Consider the following 15,662-nt stretch of genomic DNA (forward strand, 5'->3'; position numbering starts at 1 on the left):
ACATCGGAGAATTCGCTTAGGAGGAGCGTTTCGGTGATCCAGTTGGTGAGGTAGTGAACCAGTTCTTCCGCCATGGAAAGAAACCTGTAACCTCTCGGAACGAGGTCGACGGGCTCCATGGACGACTAAAACTGATTTTAGAAGAACGGTGTGAGGAGTCGAGGGCAGAGTTCACACAACAAGTGGGAGAGGATAGTAAGTCGGAAGAAATATATAGCAGAGGAGTCAAGAGCGGATATTTTAGGAATGAGGCCAAAGGTTGACTAGAACGAAGATCCCACTCGAGTGGTCAAATGGTTGACTGGATGTCATCACTGTTAAATAGTATGCACTAGTCCAACCATGGGTTGGTATCGAACTATATAAGTTAGTACCAATCAGCATATATTTAATTTTTATTACATTTTCTGCGATACTAGATGGCATATACCATTGTACTATCAAATATATTGGTGCCATATTGTCGATTGATTGCTGAAATTGGAACTTTGTTGACTTTTACGATCTTAAAGTAAAGTACCAAATAGGTTAACCTGCTCTCCTCAGATCGTGCGACTTCACTATGACACATGTATTAATCAGTATTAATTTATCTTTTTTTGTACATATTATGAGGGTACGACAAGATTGATTCAATAGCCGGTGCCATCAGACATCAACTGAGGCTTGTCAGATCAGTATTGGGTACATATTATGGATACTGTGGTCTCTCGATGCCGGTGCCATCAGACATCAACGAGGCTTGCAGCACTTGCGGGGTTGTCAAGCCGGCTTCGTCCATGCACTCCATTGCACCGCAGACATGGCCGGTTGACGATGACAGCGCAGCCCTTGGAATCGTAGTCAGGTGTCATCGGACGTCAAGAAGGCTTCGTACTCTTCCAGCCTCGTGACCGCAGTTGAGGAGTTGGGGGGGATGGTGTCATCGGACATCAAGAAGGTTTCGACCTCTTCCAGGCTCTTCTTGAACGAGTGATCGAGGGGGCAGTGCATCTGCTCACCGCCATGATCGACCGACGACGACGACGAGATCCGTGCGGCTTCAATCATTTCCGTGGTTATCCCAAGGTCACCTCCACCGTCAGAAGCCGCCAGTACGGAGGCCTGATTCTTCGAGTTCTGTGAGCTCTTCTTGACGTGACAGAGAACTCGTCTCTCGAAGCCGCCGTCGGAAGAACACATCGCATATTCGTACATCGTCCACCCGGAGTTCTTCCGCCGGCCATCGTTGAAGGAAAGGCGGGTCTTTTGCACCCTTGCTATGTACCCGTCGACGATGTAGTCGACGAGTTTTTCCTTCTTATACGCACGCCAAGAACCTTCGCCGGCCTTTCGATTCACGCACAAACTAGTGCTGTACTTGGGCTTGCGCTCCGTAAAGAAATAGCCCTCCTGCCGATTGTTGCCGAGAAGATGCCACGGCTCGGTTCCGTAGACGTCGGCGAATTCGAGGGCGCGGCAAGGGAGGGGTGTTTCGTTGTTGATCCACCTGACGAGGTAGTCAACCAGTTCCTCCGCCGTGGGAAGGAACCTGTAGCCTCTCGGAACGTCGTCGACGGCTTCCATGGACGACAACTAAAGATGATTTCTTGAAGAGAAGAAGAAGGGAGCAGAGGAGTCGTGATAAAGAGTGAAGATCGCCTACCGAGAGTGGGAGAGGAGAGCCAAGTGGGTCGGACAGTGAGAAACTCGGTGCTGTAGATGTCGGAGAATTCGCCAGGGAGGGGTCTTTCGGCGATCCAATTGGCGAGGTAATGAACCAGTTCTTCCGCCGTGGAAAGGAACCTGTAACCTCTCGGAACGAGATCGACGGGCTCCATGGACAACTAAAACCGATTTTAGAAGAATGGTGCGAGGCGTCGAGTGCAGAGTTCACACCGCAAGTGGGAGAAGAGAGCAAGTCGGATGGAAACAGGACCAGGAATTGAGAGCGTCTCTTTTTTGAACGAGGCCGCCAAAGGTTGACTAGTGTTGGTGTAAACACTTTCAAGCTGTGACCTCGGCATGAACGCAGCTCGGTTCGGGTCTGATTGATGGGGAATCTCCTAAATTTCTCCGGGGAGCTTTTCGCCATTGCCGTTGGCGTGCCGTAAGTAGACGAGCCTGAGATGTCAAAAGAGCCTTATCGTAATTATTACCCTTGTCAACTAGAACAGAGATCCGACCTCGAGTAGGAGACGAGGTAAAAAGGGTTGACCGGATGTCATCATCTTCAAGAAGAGTGCAGAGTTCTCTCTTCTGTCTCTTTTTTTCTCCGTATCCATCTGCAGTGTCTCCGATATTCTCTATTCTAACAGGTAATTTTGTCTACCTGTATTTTTCGCTTCATATGGACACGTGCCAAAAGACGCTCGATCCAATTTGCTGCTCCGCGTGTGCACGCAAACCAAACAAACCGATCGCCGAATCACGTCCGTTAACATCGATCGGCAACTGTTAGGTGACTCGTTTCGGTCAATTGTTGCTACGATTTGCTGTTTCGAATCTTAAATTGGCCGTCCGTTACAACGTTCTATGCGACGGCATCGTGATCGACCGCTAGTCCCGATCATTGAATCACGTCCGTTTATTTCTATCTGTGACGCTTTGATCCATCGCAAATCCAACTGTACAGGCGTTGTTGTAATTGTTTCGAAATCCGAGGCCTATAATGACGCGCGCGTTCACAATAATATCTCCGTCCTTTGCGATCCGGCGACGCAACCGGGAATCCAAAGACGCGGAGAAAGAGGAAGAATACAGAGCGCGATGGGTTTGCAGGTGATGAGAACAACATCGCCCCTTGATTTCTGACCCTCTTTTCCTGTTGTTGTGTTCGATTTTGCTGATTTTTCGGAATTTTTTTTTGGGGATATGGTGACCGAATCTTAGAGCTCCGACTGTGGGTGTATGTTAGTCGTAAAGATCTGATTTTGCTTAGAACATCTGCAGTTCTTTGGCTGGTTATTCTTGGATTTGAACCTTTCATGCTGTTGTTTGGAGCCTATGCTGACATTCATGTAGTTTCATGGATCTGGAGAGCATGCATGCTTGAGGCCCCTTTCTCTGTTAAGATCAGAGGCTTCCTTGATTATTTGGTGAAGGGCTGAGATTTAGTGGTTAGTGTCTGATCGATTTGTACAGTGATTGGCTTCATGAGACTAGAACGAATCTTTTTGTGTCACCCCCTTCATTTTCTTGGTCGATCTTGTTGGTTGAGTCCTTTTGAACTCTTCCATGGCCTAAACCTCATAATGAAGGCAAGAACATGGTGGTACAAGGATAGGTAAGAAGCATTGATCATATGACATGGTGCAGAACTGCATCAGAAATGATCCACTTGACTTTTGTTGGGCCAAGATACGTCTGATGTTGAGTATTTTGTTGATCATAACTATAGATCTCACTCTTAAATTCTATCACAATTTGGAAAGTGTAGCTAAAATTGTACCTATGTGAAATTTGAAGCATCAGGGACATTTGTTTTTTAATTTTGGGTGAATAGTAGTCTTTGATTTGTATTTGTGAATGGAAATTATTTGTATTTTAAAATTAGATCACGGTTGCTTTGACAATTTCTTATAAGTAGAGTTGATCTTTTTAGATGGTAAATTATATATCCTTGCAAAAGCTTGAAGAAGCTGCCATATCGTAAAGGATGGAGTTTAGTGGTTCAGTCTGGTGAACGAGATTGATTTCACAAAGACCATAAGAAGCATGCATCTGTTTAAACTCGTGCAATACGCTAGAGATGCATGTTTTGAAAATCTATACATATGATGGATCTAAGACATGGTAAAAAATCTAGTGAGCTTCAGAGACAATCTTCCAACACTCTAGATGCCTGGAAAACAAACTTGTATGGATCTATATAACTCTTTGCCTCACCCTCAAAGATATACATTACCTTTAACATGGAGAGCTTATTGTGAACCTGCTTCAAAAATCCATTCGATAATGTTTCATTGTCTATTATCAGTTCTTCTACTTGTGTACCTGTTGGTAGATCTCATGCAATCCTAATCTAGTTTTGGTTCTTGTAAGTAATACAATTTCTGATGTACTCTAAAAGAACTCTAATAACATTCAATGGTCCAATTCCAAGTTGCATATCTATATGCATATGAGAAACTGGAATGTAGATCCTTTTCATCAATTTATATTTCATTGGGATCATAATTATAGATAGTTGGAGCATCTTTACAAGAGCATCCTCCATCATCATTCAATTTTAAATTTTGGTATCCAATGAAAAATAGAGACATAATTTCATTTATGTTATATCTATGAAAAAAATATATAAAATTTGGTATCTTAATTTTTTCAGATACAGCAAGGTGTAAACTTTTCAAATGTTTGTGAATAATTGGTACAATGAGCAAGAAAAACCATAATGCCTGGAATTAGTGGCCCAAAAGTGATAAATATAATTGCTAGAATCTGCCATCTATTTCCCTCAGTTGATGTTCATGTTATGTGTGCGTGTGTGCACACATGAGAAGAAACAACTTTTCCTAAATGATGCTCTATTTGCACACTTAAGTTTGGAAAAAAACTGTCTCAAAAGAGGAAAAGACAAAAAAAAGACTTGGTCTTCTGCTCCCCATTTCTTCCAAATGGTTGAATTTAAAAGATGGGCTTGTTTTGTGTTCTTGTTATTAATTATCATTTTTTCTTATTTATATCATTGAGACTGTTCCGTCAATCATTTTTTTCAGTTTTACTTAGCATATGGCCTTTGTTATTAGTCTATAAGTATTAAGATTGTATCTTTATCTGCTTCCTAGTTTCCGATTTATGTTTATAAGAGTTTGCTTCTAAGAATCTGTCTTGATGGTATTGGTTATTGTGCCTCATAGTACATTCTGATTTATTATATTTCTTTATCTGTGAAAACTTAACTAGATGATGATATCTAATCTTTTGCAGGAAGATTTTGAAGAATATGCTGCAAAAGCTAAAACTTTACCTGAAAATACTACTAACGAGAACAAATTGATCCTCTATGGGCTTTACAAGCAAGCAACTGTTGGACCAGTGAATACTAGTATGTGCTCCTTAATATCTTCTTATTCGTGATTTTCATTTTTTGTCAAACAAATTTATGACACTTTTTTCTTTTGTTTCTTTGCAGGCCGACCTGGTATATTCAATATGAGGGACAGAGCCAAGTGGGATGCTTGGAAGGCTGTTGAAGGTTCACAAAATCAACTTGACAAATCTTTTATATATATATATATAACTTGTTGGACAAAATTCATTTCTTATTTGATATTGGTAAAATTGACAGGGAAGTCAAAGGAGGAGGCCATGAGTGACTACATCACCAAGGTTAAACAGCTTCTCGAAGAGGCCGCAGCTGCTGGTGCCTAAGCCACTTCGCCTGATGCATCAATGAATTGAAACATCTTGCTCTATGTAGTACCATTTAAGCTGCTGCCTTCTATTTTGAACTTGAATCGTCCACTGGATGTGTTTGTTATTGATTTCTTCTCCTTTGTGTCTTAACAATTGACACTATCTGATATCTAATGCAGTATCTTATCATTTCATTAGTGTTTCATTTAAGTTAAGATGCATACGGAAGTCAAGTTTTTAGGTCATGAAAGCTAAGCGTGGGCATGTTGAATGCGCATTACCTGCAGCCCTTATATTTAGTGAAGCTTCATTGATTCCCAGTAAGACTGTAAATGTTAGGTTTTGTTCATTTTTCTCTTCAGTACTACATGCTAGAGATCTTTTATCTTTGTGAAGTTTCTTCCTCATAAAACCTAGCAGATCTGTGATAAAATTTTATAAGAAATTTAATAGTAATGAGTGTAACCTAGAAACTTAGCTGATCTTTAAAAGGGAGGCTCTTTATAGTTGTCTTCCTATAGTCTGATTTTTTAGTCTAACAGTCCTGGTAGAAAAATCCTGTATATTTTATCTGATTTTCTGCCATGACTTTTGGGCTTCTTTCTACATCCAAATCTGTATAGAATGTGTTTTGTGAAAGGCATGGAGAGTTGTAATTATCAACATTGCTTTTGTTTTTTATCTTTCAGTATGCCATCTGATATTTATTTGTTATATTCTCTTAAAAATCTGTGTCAAGTATAGTATTGGTTTTTTTGACACGGTGGCCTCAGAACTTTGATAGTTTTATCTAATAGACTCGATTGATCCAAAGGAACTTTGTTTTATGTAGTTAATTAGGCAAGGCATTCTTTTTTAGAAGAAAGTGATCATTCTGATTTCAACAAACATGATTTTCTTTTTCCTTCTTTCATTGGATTCTCATTTGCTACCTCCAAATAAAATTCTGTTTCCTTATTTGCAACAAAGTCTTTTGCCTTCCTTTTCTGCCATATCAACTGCGGGAATGTAATGATTTTTTGGTTCTCAAATTTATAATATCATCAACTCTCTGTTGAACTCAAGTTTGAATTCATGGCGTGCTCTCTGAATGTTGTGGTGGATTATTGTGTCCATGACATGCATAGAGATTCCTGTAAATGCTAGTTCTGAGATCATGAAGTGCTCTCTGTTGAACTCAAGCTTGAAATGACATGCATTAACTGATCTGGGAAGAAGAGCAAAGAAAGATCTTTTCCGATGGTAATTGGGATAAGTAGTAGATCATAGAAAATTTTGCCATGAAAATATTTTGATGACAGCAGCAAAATGATTGTTACAGTCAAAATTTTGATGAGGTCATTAAGTCATTGGAATTGGATTCTTGGTTTTGAGGTCATTAAGTCATTGGAATTGGATTCTTGGTTTTGACTTCATTTATAACCTCTGCCTGCAGTAGGAATTTGTCTCATACACATGTTGAAAGCATCAAGAACAATTTTAGTCAAACTGTGTTCTTACATTTTTTTTTGTTTGTTTGAATCCAAACTCGCATTTTCAAGTATCTTGCTTGAATCCAAACTCATACACATGATGAGCTTAAACTGGCTTGGCTAAGTTCAAATGCCAAATACTTGAGAGAGAAAAAACTCAAATATCTTTCTTTTTTTTGTTACTTTATTTTCACATCTGTGACAACTCTTTTGTTGTTCCTTTTTTTTTTATACTTATGTCTCTTAATTCTTTCTAGAAGTAGAGATTGTTGATAAATATGTGTTTTTCAACCCAAATATGAATCATGGTTAAATTAATTATTTGAGTAGATGAATTTTTTGATAATTTTTTTTATGATAAATAATAAAATGAAATTATTGAGGGCTTATGTATATATTATCAAAAAGGATGAGGAAAAAAAATAAGTTTTAAAGGTTAAAATCAAATGCCTTATCATATGCAAATCAAAGAATTCTAGTTTTTCAAAAAAATATTTTTTACAAAGTCAAATTAATCAATTTATGTATTCTTTATGCAGAGCAGTTAATTTTTTATAAATGATAAGAAGGATCATTAAAAGGTTAATTGACACATATTTTATTCTTTTTTGTTTGGTTTTTATTTAGTAGAGACCCTTAAATCGATTATTATTTTAATTTTAAACATTACAAAAAAAAATAGTACTATTAATATATAATTAAACTTATACATCTTCAAAATAATTAGTTAAAAATTGATTTAAATATTATAAAAATAGTAAACTAAGATTCATTTATATGATAATATTTTTATTTTTAAAATAATATCTTTTATTTAATATGTCAAAGTTGGGTGCGGCTCTCTTTAATGTCGTCAGCCGACGGTCGACCGCTGAGACTGCCACCGAGGCAAACACCAGTCTTCACTCCCGCGAAGTTCCTCGGAGCGAGGAAGGGAGGAGTTCGCCGGCGATGGAGAAGAATGTGGTGATGATCTGTGCAGCCGTGAGCTTCCTTGGCCTTCTCTCTGCTACGCTCGGCTTCGCTGCTGAGGCCACAAGGATCAGGGTTTGCTATCTCGAATCACTCCCTTCTTTGGCATTCTTCTTTTCTGAGCTCGTTGATATTCTTATCCTTCGTTCCTCGAACTCATGCTAGCTAGTCCTCGACATTTCTTGGTGTATTTGCAGACCGATGAAGGTTTTGGGTTTTCTTCACCTGACCTACCATGTGGAATCGGTTGCTCTGCCGCTCCACTGGAAAGCCATCATCTATCGCGTTAGGGTTTTATAGGGTTTTAAAGACGGGATCTCGTTGATTACGAGGCATCTTTACTGTTTTCCGTGGTAAAGGTCTGATCTTTGAATTCCTGGTTGTCTTTCTTTCTTCGGTAAGGGTGGACTAGAATTACTATTGATTGCTATCAGTTGTCAGGTTTTGTCGGTAAGGCCCGTTGATTTCTCTTGATTCACCTACCATTCGTCCTATAATGAAGTCATCATCTTGGAACCGGCTTCAGGGATAATTTTTTTTTTTTTCTATCGCATTAGGGTTTGTAGTATTTAAAGATTGGATCTTTTTAATTGGCCATGAGGAAGTCGTGTCAGGTCAAGCTTGCACTTGGTCTAGAACACGTTCATCAAGCCATGGGACTGTTGCAATCTTGGTTAGAGGTTGATGTCTTTACCTTCAATCTCTATTTGCAGGTTTCTGATGTGCAAACATCAACACTAGGTCAATGCACATATCCAAGGAGCCCATCATTAGCTCTGGGTCTTATAGCTGCAGTGGCTCTTATGATAGCTCAGGCCATCATAAGCACCGTAGCTGGGTGTATATGTTGCAAGAAATATCCAAATCCATCTGACACCAACTGGACAATTGGGATGATCGCCTTTGTTGCTTCTCGGTAACTTACGTACTTTCTGTTACATGGGTGTATTTACCTATATGACAATCTTATTGAGCCACCCTTTATTATTGGCAATAGAATTTGGACATGGAACTATAAGCAAGCTACTTGTTTCTGTCAATTGATAATCCAGTATTGATTCTTTCTAGTGGTTGTATGTGTTATGCACTTTTTGTTTTGGTCCATCTTTTGCCGTTTTACAAGATGAAACATTGTCGTGCTTTTGGAGAACTTGGGGCCTGATGAGATATTAAGGATCCCTGCTTCAAGTTCTACATGTGTACGAGAAAATATTCTAACACCCATCTTTCTGAAGGGTATTGTATACAGCTTATGCTCCCTTTTCCAAAGATTCTGTAGTTCAGATTTGCTTCTTGTAAGCAACTGCAAGGATTACCACCTCATCCTTATGGTTTTTCATGAATATGACCTTTTTCTCTATATTTCTTGCAGGCACATGAAATATCTCTATTGTGAACCATAATTGTGCCCTGTGATAAACTTTACCTCCACATTATATTAATAGTTCAAACTCGGCAATCCTTACCCGCAGGCATTAATTGCTCTTGTTTGATGTCTTGATCAATTATTTTATATTAATTACTTCTCAAGTCAATTTAAACAGTAGCTTTTATAACTAATATACTAACCTTACTCAGAACAAAAACAATGGTGAGAATTATTTAGGTTCACTAATTGGACCCTTTCTCATCATTGAGCTGTACAGAGGATGATATCATCAAGTAAATGAAGAACCAACAAGTTCTATATTATTTTCTATCACAGTATTGAAGGGATCAAGAAAAATGTATCAAAGGAAGAAGGCAGGTCATAGTTCATCAATTCACATGGTGAGGAAACATTGGCTTATGGTGATCAGACGTGATGCCAACAACTAAGATTAGACGTTCAAGAGGTTGTGGGAGATGATTATCAAGCATTGGAAGTTGGAACAAGACTGATTGTTTGTTCGTGAAAGGAAGATGCAGAAAAAAAGAGCTATGGTTGGCAGCAATGTTGTAAAGATTATATTGGTATCCCTTATTAAATCCTTAGATAAGCATAAAAGTATTCTAATTGGTTTGTTCTTGAAGAAGGAATTGAAAGATTGCTGGTCGCTTCAAAGGTTTTGAACAATCATGTACAGTCCATCCCGTGAGATTAACTAATCCATATTTTTTCTAGTTGGGTCAGATTAATGAGGAGAAATCACATATGTCGAACTCGAAATGCAACAAAATTCTTCAGATCCACAAAACTGTTCTTAACTTCATATGTTGGCCGTCTTCTTGGGAGCAGACATATTAATTTGTCAAACGTAATTATTCATATGCTATCAATTGACTTTAGAATTGCCTTTTTTCAGTACTAAAGTTTAACTATTTAGCTGATGTCTGAGTTGAGTTCATTCCAGGAACTCATCTTTGCTTATATCTTGAATCATGCAGGGTGACTTTTATTATAGCCCTTGTTCTGTTGTTGGGTGGTGCTGCCCTAAACGATAAATGGGGGCAGGAAAGGGTGTACTTTGGCAAATACTGCTACGTCATCGAGTCTGGGGTATTTACAGGAGGTGCAGTGTTATCCCTTGCAAGTGTTGCCCTTGGGATTTTTTATTATGTTTCATCAACATTACCAAAGAATATACAAGTTTCAAATCCACAACAAAATCAAGGCATCTCATTGGGTCATTCTAATATTTCTCCGGGGACTCAGACCACCCTGGTATTTGTGCATGAGGATACATATATCAGGCAGCAATTTCCCTGAAGGTGACAGTGGTTTTTGCTAGATCAAATTCTAGTTCATTTTGATCTTGAGCTCTGTCCTTGTGTGACAGTAGGCACACAAATTGTTGTCCTCTCCTGTGGCAGCTCTATATCGGCGATGCATGAGGCTCGGACAAACACATCGATGTGTGTAGTTGAGAATTAGTGGTGTTGTATATTACTTCATCTCCAATGTGAAGTTTGACAGCATTCGATCGCAACATCTACAACAGTTTGGTAGCTTGTGGTGGATGAACAGCATTAGTGATGAGAAGATGACATTTTGCAGGGTTGAGAGGGTTTGTATCAACTGTAATTTGTGTTGCAATATGAACATCACATTTTGTGTTGATAATTATGTACTGTACGGTCAAATCTGGCCAACTTGCATGGCGAAGAACAATGCAGATGTGTGGTCCAAATTGCGCAGTTTCGGTTGTCTTGCATGACAGTGTAGGATTTGCAGGGAGAGCATCAAGTTGGCATGTGTGGATGTTGTGGCATTCTCAGTTCTTCCTGTAGGACAGGGCATTGTAGGATTTGCAGGGAGAGGATTAAATTGTCATATGTGGATGCTGTGGATTTCTCGGGTCTTCCTGTAGGAGAGGGCATTGTAGGATTAAATTGCCATATGTGGATGCTGTGGATTTCTCGGGTCTTCCTGTAGGGCAGGGCATTGTAGGATTTGCAGGGAGAGCATTAAATGTGCCATGTGTGGATGTTGTGGAATGCTCTGTAATTCCTCTATGGTTGCAGGTGCTTGGTTTGTTCCTTCCCCTGACTGACCACAGTTCAGTTTTAATGCTTGGAGACATCCACTTTGCCTGCCTCAGTGATCTCAGCTTGCTTGCTTATATAAACCTTTACAGAAATGTTGAGGTAGTTGATGAAGTTTGGATTTACACCATTGTATTGTAATGCGATGCGAGACATTATTACATAGCACCAGTTAGTCTTACAATCAACCTTGACAATGTTATCATCGCAACCAAACCTCCACATGAGTTAGAGCTTATTGATGCTCACCTCTAACCACCTATTCATTTTGAGATGGAGATCGGGTCTACAAATATGATAAATATATTACTATCAACTTCAACTTAAAAGGATGAATCTAGAATATGTTGAGCTGAACGTCAAATCCAAAAATTGTAACATTTTTAGACTTATGAAAGTCTAATGAATATATTATTATTAATTTTAATTTAAATATTTTGATTAGTAATTTAGATCAAACAAAATTGATATACTAATTAACCCATCAATCGCTTGGATCATTACATTTATTGTAACACTCTAATTAGTCTTATATCGAAAATTGATAAACCAGATATAATTCTTTACTTAAAGTGAAATATAAGATATAAATAATTTTTATCTTTAAAAAAATTATGTCTGAATCCGAATACTGAATGATCTCTCACACGATAATATTAAAATTAAATAATAAATCAGGTCAATTTAATGCTTAAATTCATTTCCAACAAAACTAACCATATATATTGACATATAAAAAAAATTCTTCGAATAATATTTGTATTATCAGTCACATTCCTAGACTGTCCTTTTCGTGTTATATATATATATATATATATATATATATATATATATATATATATATATATATAATAATAATAATAATAATAATAATAATAATAAAAATAAATTGGGAGAGCTTTCGTTGCAGCTTCCCAGAATGGACACCAGCGAGATGGCAGAAACCGAAGCCACCACCACTATCGGGGACCTCTCCCGATTCCAAGGTTTGTTCTTCCCCCCTCCCTCGCTCCAATCTTCTTCTTCTCTGGATTTACCCTTCCGGTTCCTGATGAATTGAGCAAACCCTGCTCTCCGACCCAACCCCCCGCCGCCCTTTTGGTGCCCAAAGCTACTGCCGCCTGGGTTGATCGAGAGTTGGATTGCGTCTGGTGGTGGTGGTGGTGGTGGTGGTATATAGATCTAGGATCCATAGGACTGCAATCTTCTGTGATGAGCAGGCTTGGGGATTTTGGGCGAGGCGGTAAGGGGCCGATCGTGGAAAGGATTACTTGGTCGATCGACACTATCTCGCTCATCTCTTTGGAAGATTTCAAGCATCGAGACTTAATCTTCTTAAGGTTCTTTCTTGTTTTTCCAGGACGGATTGGTCTTCGTGAGGAGCTCAAAGTGGGATCTTTCTCCAGATAGGTTGGTCGTCGTCGTGATTTGTTGCAGGCGGTCCAGGTAAAGAATTCGGCCCTTTGAGCTTCACTACAATTTACAGCTTGCAGCAAAAAAGACTTGATCTCGAAACGAGTTTCTGTGACTCCTCGGAGCAGTATCCCTCCATGGATGTCCCTGAATCCTATCCGACAGAGACCGAATTCTCCACCGTGGGTATGGAAACGGATCGTGTCCCGTCCTACAAATCTTCTGCTGCTTCTGGTGCTAAGGCAGGCATTTCTTCCACCGGTAGTGTGCATGAGCTTCTTGAATGCCCAGTTTGCACCAATTCTATGTACCCTCCCATACACCAGGTACCATCTGTTTCTGTGTTGTCTCGTCAACCGTATCAGGACATGTAGTGTAATGTCTGTGGGTAAATTTGTTTCTCTCTGATATGAACTTGCTAGCAATGCATCATCTGTTCATTGCATCAAATATTTCTTTTATGTTTTAACACTACAATAGATAGATAGATAGATAGATAGATAGATAGGAATTTAAGTTTCTTGTCATGGATTGCTACTTGCCGGATGGCTCATCTTTCCTTCTTGACCTTTTAATCTGATAACTATATGTCATCAAGATGTAGGTACTGCAATTTGTTTCTCTCTGATATCACTTGCATAGTTTCTTGAACTTGCTAGCAATGCATCATCTGTTCATTGCATCAAATATTTCTTATGTTTTAACACTACAAGAGATAGATAGATAGATAGATAGATAGGAATTGAAGTTTCTTGTCACGGATTGCTACTTGCCGGATGGCTCATCTTGCCGGATCACTGAGGCGAATATTTCTAGATAATTTATGCCTACTAGAGTGTAGTTTATTCATCACTCAAGTACAACTGGACATGTTTTCTCCTCATTCCCTCTCCCAGTGTTCTTTTCTGTATGGAGGCTGTAGATTGTCATTGACCACAATGCACAACAATTTATGAATTCACTTCCAACAATTTATGAATTCACAACGCTGAACTATGTTTTGCCTCTTCATTTGTACTTTTTCTTTGCAGGACTAATCTACATCAGCACTTTTTTATGCTTCTACATGTTGTTATCATGCACTTGTTCTGCCTTTTCTTTGACACTCGTTCATGTTTCTCATTCTCCTTATCGATTTACTAATTTTCTCGCTTGCTTTATGTCCAGTCCTTTCAGCAGAATGATAAAATCATTGGTAAATAACCTTTATAAATCCTGAAGAGCATAAGATAGAGACTCAAAAGTGGATGTCCATGTGCACCACCTGATCTGATCAATAGCATAATATCTCGGATCCTAGTCTTATCCCATAAAGCCATATATGATGTGGAACTTAAGTCTTGTGTCATCCACCCCTGCAGTGTCCAAATGGTCACACTCTTTGTTCGAGCTGCAAACTCAGAGTGCACAACCACTGCCCTACTTGTCGCCAAGAGCTGGGGAACATCAGATGCCTGGCTCTTGAGAAGGTTGCAGAGTCACTGGAGCTACCATGCAGATACCAGAACTTGGGCTGCTTAGAGATTCATCCATATTACAGCAAGTTGAAGCATGAGCAGCTGTGCAGGTTCAGACCCTACAATTGCCCCTATGCAGGCTCAGAATGCCTGGTCACAGGTGACGTTCCAATGCTTGTTGCCCATCTAAAAACTGATCATAAGGTGGACATGCATGATGGGTGCACATTTAACCACCGGTATGTCAAACCCAATCCAAATGAGGTTGAGAACGCGACGTGGATGCTCACCGTAAGTTTTCCCCTCTTTCTCGGTAATTCTATCCCCAATTTTGTTGCTTCTATGGTAATGAGCAATGAGCTATTTTTGTTTCTAGGGTTAAATAGAATGCCTCAAGTATTCCGTATGTCTTTTTTTCCCCCTCCCATAACAGAATTCTATGAAGACTTATAGGTTCTACAGACTGACCTATTATGTTTCATTCCACAAAATGTCAAAAGGAGATGATATGTTTTCCTTCCAAGACTTGAGGTTCTACAGACTGACCTATTATGTTTCATTCCACAAAATGTCAGAGGAGATGGTATGTTTTCCTTCCAAAGAAACAGCAGTATTGCCTAAACTCCCTTGCCTTGTAGTCCATTTGGCTTCTTGATTACATTCTCTGAAACAGTAGGACATAGGAGAGAACTAAGAAGTATGTTATATTGTTTACTCTTTCCAAGTTCTGTGAGGCTTAAAGATTAACAGAAAATTGCTGATAGATGTAGAAGCTCCTCTGACATAATTGATCTCTAAAGCTGATGAACCAGATAGTATGTAAACATCATTCTATTGTAGCTTACGTGAAATGCTATGAGATTAAGTTTAAGTATGTGTAAGATTTTGAATTGTAGCGTACGTGAAGTGCTATGAGATTAAGTTGAAGTCATTGTGTATCGAGTCTTATGCTTCGTAGTTGTTTATTTCTTGTCATTCAAATATATCATGCAGGTTTTCAGTTGTTACGGGCATTACTTCTGCCTTCACTTTGAGGCCTTCCTCCTGGGAATGGCTCCAGTTTATATGGCATTCTTAAGGTTTCTCGGTGAGGACAGTGAAGCAAGGCACTTCAGCTACAGCTTGGAAGTGGGCGGCAATGGCCGAAAACTCACATGGCAAGGAGTGCCGAGGAGCATAAGAGACAGCCACAGGAAAGTCCGCGACAGCTATGATGGGTTGATCATCCATCGTAACATGGCACTCTTCTTCTCCGGTGGCGACCGACACGAGCTGAAGCTACGCATCACTGGTCGGATATGGAAAGAACAATGAACAATGAACTCAGTGATTTAGAATGCATCTTGCAAATGTATACGCCAAAGGCTCATCAATTCTTGCAACCTTGTAGTGTAACCTAAAACTCTTTATTCAAAGCAATGGAAGAAGCATGCGTGAGATCCACAACCATGACCTGGAGTGCCAATCTTGGTCAGAGTCGATCTCTCCATGCTTCTTTCTATTTGAGATCTATAGCAGTCATGTCAACAGAAAGGAGTGTGAGAAG

At 39.3% G+C, this 15,662-nt stretch overlaps 4 protein-coding genes across 6 annotated transcripts; 3 read left to right on the forward strand and 1 right to left on the reverse strand.

Moving 5' to 3' along the window:
- Positions 1-843: 843 nt before the first annotated feature.
- On the reverse strand, positions 844-1,566 carry LOC135608762 (NAC domain-containing protein 101-like). Its single transcript, XM_065101801.1, has one exon. It carries the CDS (start codon positions 1,564-1,566, stop codon positions 844-846), a length of 723 nt encoding a protein of 240 aa, XP_064957873.1.
- Positions 1,567-2,644: 1,078 nt separating this feature from the next.
- LOC103982409 (acyl-CoA-binding protein) lies at positions 2,645-5,531 on the forward strand. The gene is made up of 4 exons (XM_065105207.1): positions 2,645-2,760; positions 4,909-5,026; positions 5,114-5,176; positions 5,270-5,531. The coding sequence occupies exons 1-4, from the start codon at positions 2,749-2,751 to the stop codon at positions 5,350-5,352; spliced, it is 276 nt and encodes a 91-aa protein (XP_064961279.1). The 5' UTR covers positions 2,645-2,748; the 3' UTR covers positions 5,353-5,531.
- A 2,012-nt stretch (positions 5,532-7,543) lies between these two features.
- Positions 7,544-10,824, forward strand: LOC135586899 (uncharacterized). Of its 3 annotated transcripts, XR_010486186.1 has the most exons (4): positions 7,544-7,856; positions 7,979-8,134; positions 8,495-10,018; positions 10,149-10,284. XR_010486186.1 is itself a non-coding variant. In XM_065105208.1 (3 exons), the coding sequence occupies exons 1-3, from the start codon at positions 7,629-7,631 to the stop codon at positions 10,468-10,470; spliced, it is 753 nt and encodes a 250-aa protein (XP_064961280.1). In that variant the 5' UTR covers positions 7,569-7,628; the 3' UTR covers positions 10,471-10,824. The 3 variants fall into 3 exon arrangements, 1 of the variants encoding a protein (XP_064961280.1); XR_010486185.1 differs by having other exon boundaries at positions 7,979-10,018; XM_065105208.1 differs by lacking the exon at positions 7,979-8,134 and having other exon boundaries at positions 7,569-7,856; positions 8,495-8,697; positions 10,149-10,824.
- A 1,306-nt stretch (positions 10,825-12,130) lies between these two features.
- On the forward strand, positions 12,131-15,628 carry LOC135610556 (E3 ubiquitin-protein ligase SINAT2-like). Its single transcript, XM_065105211.1, has 5 exons — positions 12,131-12,232; positions 12,607-12,692; positions 12,788-12,985; positions 14,021-14,407; positions 15,110-15,628. Exons 3-5 carry the CDS (start codon positions 12,797-12,799, stop codon positions 15,428-15,430), a joined length of 897 nt encoding a protein of 298 aa, XP_064961283.1. The 5' UTR covers positions 12,131-12,232; positions 12,607-12,692; positions 12,788-12,796; the 3' UTR covers positions 15,431-15,628.
- Positions 15,629-15,662: the final 34 nt, after the last annotated feature.

This window comes from Musa acuminata, chromosome BXJ2-4 (genome assembly GCF_036884655.1).
Source record: "Musa acuminata AAA Group cultivar baxijiao chromosome BXJ2-4, Cavendish_Baxijiao_AAA, whole genome shotgun sequence".
NCBI classification, from domain to species: Eukaryota; Viridiplantae; Streptophyta; class Magnoliopsida; order Zingiberales; family Musaceae; genus Musa; species Musa acuminata.

Coding starts and splice junctions, on each gene's coding strand:
- LOC135608762 (XM_065101801.1), bottom strand. CDS start 1,566: ATGGAAGCCGTCGACGACGTTCCGAGAGGCTACAGGTTCCTTCCCACG.
- LOC103982409 (XM_065105207.1), top strand. Junction 5,027..5,113: donor TGTTGGACCAGTGAATACTA/GTATGTGCTCCT, acceptor GTTTCTTTGCAG/GCCGACCTGGTATATTCAAT. Junction 5,177..5,269: donor TGCTTGGAAGGCTGTTGAAG/GTTCACAAAATC, acceptor TAAAATTGACAG/GGAAGTCAAAGGAGGAGGCC.
- LOC135586899 (XM_065105208.1), top strand. CDS start 7,629: ATGTCAAAGTTGGGTGCGGCTCTCTTTAATGTCGTCAGCCGACGGTCG. Junction 7,857..8,494: donor CTGAGGCCACAAGGATCAGG/GTTTGCTATCTC, acceptor CTCTATTTGCAG/GTTTCTGATGTGCAAACATC. Junction 8,698..10,148: donor ATCGCCTTTGTTGCTTCTCG/GTAACTTACGTA, acceptor TGAATCATGCAG/GGTGACTTTTATTATAGCCC.
- LOC135610556 (XM_065105211.1), top strand. CDS start 12,797: ATGGATGTCCCTGAATCCTATCCGACAGAGACCGAATTCTCCACCGTG. Junction 12,986..14,020: donor TGTACCCTCCCATACACCAG/GTACCATCTGTT, acceptor CCACCCCTGCAG/TGTCCAAATGGTCACACTCT. Junction 14,408..15,109: donor ACGCGACGTGGATGCTCACC/GTAAGTTTTCCC, acceptor TATATCATGCAG/GTTTTCAGTTGTTACGGGCA.